Here is a 6,643-nt window from a genome sequence, read left to right as displayed (position 1 = left end):
AAGATGTTGGCACTTGCCCATGAGCAAGCATGCATTGAATGGTCTTACATATGATATTGTCAAAAAAAGTGCATGCATATACAAGCAGCATGCCTTTTCTTGGAATGGGCTAAATGCTGGTACTGCAGCCACAAGGGTGTGAGTTCGATCTCAGGCCTTCAGGGTCGACTCATCCTTGCATCCTTCCAAAGATTGCTAAAACAAGTACCCATCTTGTTGGGGGCAATTGGATTACACATTGTAAACCGCTCAAGTGCACTGATAAGCAGAATAGAAATGTTCTTGCTATTGCTGTATTACTAGCATTTGTTTTAATCTTGCAAGCCAATGTGAGTCAATCATCATCATCATCATCATCATCATCATCATCATCACCACCACCATCATCATTAATCACAACAGCAACAGTTAATGATTATCATCTTGTTGACTCACCTTGGCTTACAACATCATTGTCGCTATTGTTGTTGTGTTTATGTTTATGTTGGGCACTTGGTATCCACTGACTTAGTTCCAGGACCCATCATGCATAACAAAAACCGTGGATGCTCAAGTCCTATCAAATACAACGGCATAGTGAAATGGTGCCCTTATGTATGACAAAAACAAGATTTATTTTTGGAATGTATATATATTTAAAAATATTCTCAAGCTGTGGATGCTTGAATCTATGGATAAAATATCTGTGGATACCGAGGGCTTACAGTATAACATGCTGGGGGAAAGTCTGGATGTAAGTACAGAAAATAAGAATAAGGCTATGTTATGACTGCCGTAATTGGGGTTGAGAAAAGAAAGTGGCAATTCCAGGGAGACATCAGATTTGAAGACAAAGCGAGAGAAAAGGTGAGGAAATATCAAGACTGACAAATGGAGAGTCATTGGGAAAAGAAAACCAGCTCTGGGAGCAATTCCAGATGGACTGGCAAAAGGCTTGAAGGAAATTGCTGTGGACAGGATCACAACAGCACAGCTCCAAAAAGTGACACTGCTTGGAAGTTGCCAAATTATAACAGTAATAATAATAATAGCAATAGTAATAATGATAATAGTAATAATACAAGCAATAATAATCATGATAATAATAATAATATTTATTTATGACTCGCCTCTCCCTATGGATCAAGGTGGGAAGCAACAGATTAAAATACACCAAGATTATCTGATGATACCTCACAGCTTCCGATAGAATCTGAATCTTTAATGGTCCAAAACTCTGGTCAGTAATACTTGTTAGAGTATGAAATGATAATAGTAGTAGTAGTAGTAAATAGGACCACAATAATATAACGCCAGTGTGCAGATCACCATCTTGCCAGACTTCTGTTCCTCACCTTCTCAGCACAGGAGGGTCCCATTTGGGACATTTCGGAGGACCAGATGGGTAGCAGACCTCTGCTTTGGCTCCCAACATCCCTCCTGTTGCTATCCTTGGATCTGCCAAGGTATACGAGATCGATGCCTGAAATCTATCTCGCCTTCCATTCACCCTGTTATCCCAAGAGAACCGATGGTCGACCCAACCATACCACAGACTCTCACACTGATCCTTTGTAATGCCAGGTCGGTTAGAAACAAATCCCACATACTGTACGATCTGTTGGAGGATGAAAATGCCGACCTGGCCTGTTTTACGGAAACCTGGCTGAGGGAGGACAGCAGTGTGATCTGGGCTAAAACCCTCCCAGCCGGAATACCATTAAGGAACAGGTGAGGAAAAGCGGGCGAGGGGATGGAGTGGCCTTGGTCCATAAATCTATCTTCACCCTGACCAGGAGACCTATCCAGAAAACAGATCACATTGAGTGTATTTACTTGACCCTGAAGGCCAGGGACAGTCTGGGGATTCGGTGAGCATAGCGTCCACCCCGTGGCCTAACAGAGTCCCTGGCCCAGATGACGCTCCTGCTCTTGGAGCTGGTGTTGGAGTCTCCCAAGCTTTTGTTCCTGGGGGACCTCAACATCCCCTTCGAGTCCAGCTTATCAAATCTGACAGATGCAGCTTGGGAGTTCATGGACTCCATGACCACCATGGCCTGTCCCAACTGGTCTCAGGTCCAACACATTGTGCTGGTAATACACTCAGTGTGGTCTTTAGTACGGATCAGGAATATCCGTGGGCAGAGGGAATCCATACCTCTGTCCTGTTATGGACAGATCATTTTCTTGTCAAAGTGGTACTGAAAGCCACTACCCAGATCCCTATTAGAATGGTCCGTCCTCGAAGGCTGATGGAACCCAAAAGGTTCCAGGAAGCCCTAGAGGGTTTTATGGTTGGGAACGACAACGATTCTGTCAAAGCCTTGGTTTTATAACTGAAACTATACAAGAGTTGTCCAGTGACTCTAGGGACTATGTTAACCTGGATCATTTTGAGTTTGTAAATATCGATGAAGTGGACAAGCTGCTAGGAAGTGTAAGGAGGACAATGTGCCATCTCTCTCCTTGCCCATCTTGGTTGACTGCCCAGGTGGGGATGCAGTGATAACATTACTGCAATCCATAATCAATGCATCCACCAGGGAGGGGAAATTTCCATCAAAATTAAAATTGGCAGTGGTTAAACTGCTCCTAAAGAAACCCTCCCTGGACCTCTGATGAGAAACAATTACAGGCCAGTCTCCCTTCTACCATTCTTAGACAAAGTGATAGAGAGGGCAGTTGCCTTCCAGCTCCAGGCTGTCTTGGATGAAGCCGATTATCTGGATCCATTTCAAACTGGCTTCAGGGCAGGATACAGAGTGGAGACAGCCATGGTTGCCTTAGTCAGTGATCTCCATCTGGGCATCGATGAGGGAAGTGAGACCCTGTTGGTGCTCTTGGACCTCCCAGCGGCCTTTGATACCATTGACCATAGTATCCTTCTGGAACACCTGAGGGAGATAGGTATCAGGGGCACTGCCTTGCATTGGTTCAGGTCCTACCTGTTGGGCAGATTCCAGATGGTGTCGCTTGGGGACAGCTATTCTTCCAGGGGGGAGCTCAAATCAGGCGTCCCTCAAGGCGCAATTCTGTCCCCAATGCTGTTTAACATTTACATGAAGCCGCTGGGAGAGATCATCCGGAGACATGGAGCACAGTGTTATCAGTACACTGATGACACCCAAATATATTTCTCTATGTCTCAGACTGCTGCAGTGACTAAAGGTGGCATTTCTCCTCTAAATGCCTGTCTTGAGTCGGTAATGGACTGGATGAGGGAAAACAAACTCAAATTGAATCCAGAGAAAACGGAGGTGCTTGCGATAGGTACCCCTGGTCCAGGGATGGAGATTTGTCAACCAATCCTGGACGGGGTCACACTTCCCCTAAAGGATGAAGTGCGTAGTTTGGGAGTACTCCTAGGAGTGCTTGGTACCAACTTAGGTTGATATGCCAACTGTGTCCCTACCTGGACCAAAAAGACCTTGAAGCAGTGGTGCTTACACTGGTAATCTCTCATCTTGATTTCTGTAATGCGCTCTACATGGGGCTACCTTTGTACCAAGTTCAGAAGCTTCAAATGGTTCAAAATGCAGCAGCCAGATTGGTCACTGGTACATCTAGGTTTGACCATATAACACCAATACTAAAATCTCTTCACTGGCTGCCAATTAGCTTCCAGGCGCAGTACAAGGTGTTGGTCATTACCTTCAAAGCCTTACATGGCTCGGGCCTGAGTTGCTTAAGGGAACGCCTCTCCCTACACAATCCGCCCCACACTCTCAGAACATCAGGGAAGAATGTACTAGAATATTATAGGACTAGACTAAAAACAACTTCCTAAAGAGCATACACTGCTGTGGTTCCTCAGTTATGGAACAGCTTACCATAAGAGATCCGTCTTATTACCACTCTAGATGCCTTTAAGAAGGCACTTAAGACGGAGCTCTTCTAGCCAACTTACCCACCCAATCCTACATAGGGTCTCCTGGACTGAAAAACCTATGTCTCCACTTCTGGTTATGACTGCCGGATTATTCAGTGTTTAGAACTGAATGACCAGATGAGAATATAGTTTTTGTTGAATTAATAGTAATTTTATTATTCTATTGACTATAGCTATGTATTATATAGCAGTATTTTATTGATCTATTTGTATGTGTATGTAGTTTTTTATTGATGTAATCCCACCTCAATGCGTGGGAGAGGCGGGGAATATAAGTATATAAATATATAAGAGAGAGTTTGTGTGTGTGTAAGTAATTATACGGCAACCAACACTTGGCAACTCAGGTCCCCTTGCAGGCAAGAGGGAAGGGAGGTTTCCAAAGGACCAGGGACAGGAAACTGGGATTCAGATCCATTGGCAGAACCAGAGTGCCTTGGGGGGTGCCATCCTGCAAGCAGATACCAAGGGTCCACTGTAAATAGGGTTGCCTTCGGGTCCCCTTAAGTCTGAAATGACTTGAAAGCACGCAACAATTGCTGATTCTAGATGGCAAAGGCTGAATCCTGCTTAAATATCTTGTCTGGGGAAGATGGTTGAAAACAGGTCAAAGAAATTGGCCCTTGCTTCTTTTGCACATAGAAGCAATTTGATTTTAAGGTTATTCTTGACATCTCCTGAGGCTTTTTGCACAATAAATCAAACCGTTCCTCCTTGTTAACAGCAGTTCTTCACCCACCCAATTTCAGGATAGCAAAAGTGCTGCTAAAGATCCATGAGAAGGCCTGGTTGTTGTTTTTTCTGGAGATGTGACAAGCCTAGTATACAAATATAAATTCCATTTTGCCCTGATCCTTCTCCTCCTCCTCCTCTTTGCCCCTGAAAAAGCAAATTTCTTTTTTAAAGTAATAGAAGACTACAAGAGACTTGGAATGCTGCAAGACAAGATGTATTTGTTTCCCTTGCATACAGGTTGGCAAAGATTAGCAAAGAAGTCCGGAGCTGGACTTTGCTTTTCTATTTTGTCAAAATCAAGAATCGGGGACAAAAGAAAGAAGCTACTAGGGAAGCAGCCATAGTGGAAGAGGCCATTCCAGCAGAGAGGAAAGCAGGCCAGTTTACTTTTTGCATGGCCATTTCTCAACTACAATGACTTTGCCTTCATCGTAATGGACAGGGAACCCTTCGTCGCAAGCAATGACGATAAAGCGAGGCCTGTTGTCATGTGTGTACTTGCAAGGGGGACGGGTTGAGCCGCCTTTCAGGGTGCAAGTGGTGACACGGAATTTATTGCAGCTCCGGCGCTGGGTCCCATAGGGCTCCCCTTGATTCCCGCACACGGCTTTGATGTCCGTATCGGAGGCGTGGATGAAGCTGTTCCTTTCCTTGCAGTTTGGATGAGTCAGCCCTCGTTTCTCCATCATCTTGTTGCAATACGTTCCTCCGGTGTTTGTGTTGGAGTTATCCCGATGTTGGGTGAGGAAATGGATGTACCTGGGCTTGATGTGAGGAGGCGGAGTGACTGATGCCAGCTCAGATACGGGTACCAAAGCTGCCAACATCGCCAAGGAAAGGAGACCAGGCCCTTCAAAAAGCCCCATTATGGCACCCAATACCAGGTACCTAAAGCAAGGGAAAAGGACAGAAGGACAGATTGACAGAATCATAGGCGGGTTACAGACTGCTGAAAAGCGGCAGCCTGCACCCGCCCCTTTCCCCGCCAGATTGGGGCCTCAGCGGTTAGAGCGGCAGCCGCTAAGGCCCCGATCCACCGCTTTCCAGGCCGCAGGGAAGCGGCAAAAGGCCCCTTCCCCGAGGCCTAGAAAAGGGTGTCCTTGGGGCTTCAAGCCCCAAGGACACCCCGCGGCAGCGGGGAGGAGGAGAAAGGGGCCGCTTGGGCCCTTTCTCCCTTGTGTCGCTGGGCGCAGCCATCTAAAGGCTGCACCCAGTGACACAAGACCAGGAAGGAGCTCCGTTTCGGAGCTCCTTCCTGCTCCGACGAAAGGGCGCACTAAGCGCCCTCGCGTGGAGTGACGGTGTCTTGACTAAGTGCCCTCGCGTGGAGCGACGGCGTCACGTCCGCGCCGCTTCGTTTGGAGGCAGCGCGTTTGTGACACCATCATGGCAGCCCCCATATAGATGGGGTGCCACCATCTTGTACGTCCTCCGGACGTATTAGGCTTGGGGGCATCAAGAAGTGACGCCCCTTTTTAAACTTAGGACATCCTGAGGATGTCCCTTACGGCGGCGTGTAACCCGCCATAGAATCCTAGAGATGGAAGAGATCCCCAAGGGCCCTGATCCAGTCCATCAACCTCATTCTGGGATGCAGAAAATCTCAATCAAAGCATCCCTGACAGATGGCCATCCAGCCTCTGCTTAAAGACCTCCAAATGGTGTCCTATTCTCTGGAACAGCAGAAAACAAGCTTGCTCCATCCTCAATATGACATCCCCTCAAATACTTAAACAGGGCTATTATATCACCTCTTAACCATCTCTTTTCCAGCTTCCAGCTCCCTAAGTCACTCCTCATGGGGTTTCATGGTTTCCAGACCCTTCACCATTTTAGTTGCCCTCCTTTGGACACGTGGCTCCAGTTTCTAAACATCCTTTCTGAATTTTGATGCCCAGAACTGGACACAGGATTATTCCAAGTGAGGCTTGACCAAAGCAGAATATAGTGCCACACTTCTATTGATGCAGCCTAAAATTGCATTGGACTTTTTAGATGTTGGCTCATGTTCAATTTGTGATCCACTAGGACTCCTAGAAC

At 46.5% G+C, this 6,643-nt stretch overlaps 2 protein-coding genes across 2 annotated transcripts in view; one reads left to right on the top strand and one right to left on the bottom strand.

Moving 5' to 3' along the window:
• The window catches only part of LOC121932839 (cytochrome P450 2C23-like), an 18,037-nt gene extending 13,182 nt beyond the window's left edge, over positions 1–4,855 (top strand). The window contains exons 8-9 of the mRNA XM_042471850.1: positions 1,883–2,055; positions 4,841–4,855. Of these exons, the coding sequence (XP_042327784.1) occupies positions 1,883–2,055; positions 4,841–4,855 (188 nt within the window). The remainder of the gene's footprint in view (positions 1–1,882; positions 2,056–4,840) is intronic.
• Positions 4,856–4,986: 131 nt separating this feature from the next.
• LOC121932837 (angiogenin-like) lies at positions 4,987–5,430 on the bottom strand. Its single transcript, XM_042471848.1, has one exon. It carries the CDS (start codon positions 5,428–5,430, stop codon positions 4,987–4,989), a length of 444 nt encoding a protein of 147 aa, XP_042327782.1.
• Between the last annotated feature and the right edge of the window lie 1,213 nt (positions 5,431–6,643).

This window comes from Sceloporus undulatus, chromosome 6 (assembly GCF_019175285.1).
Source record: "Sceloporus undulatus isolate JIND9_A2432 ecotype Alabama chromosome 6, SceUnd_v1.1, whole genome shotgun sequence".
NCBI classification, from domain to species: domain Eukaryota; kingdom Metazoa; phylum Chordata; class Lepidosauria; order Squamata; family Phrynosomatidae; genus Sceloporus; species Sceloporus undulatus.
The sequence above is the reverse complement of the archived record's forward strand: the minus strand, read 5'-3'. Positions and strand labels throughout refer to the sequence as shown.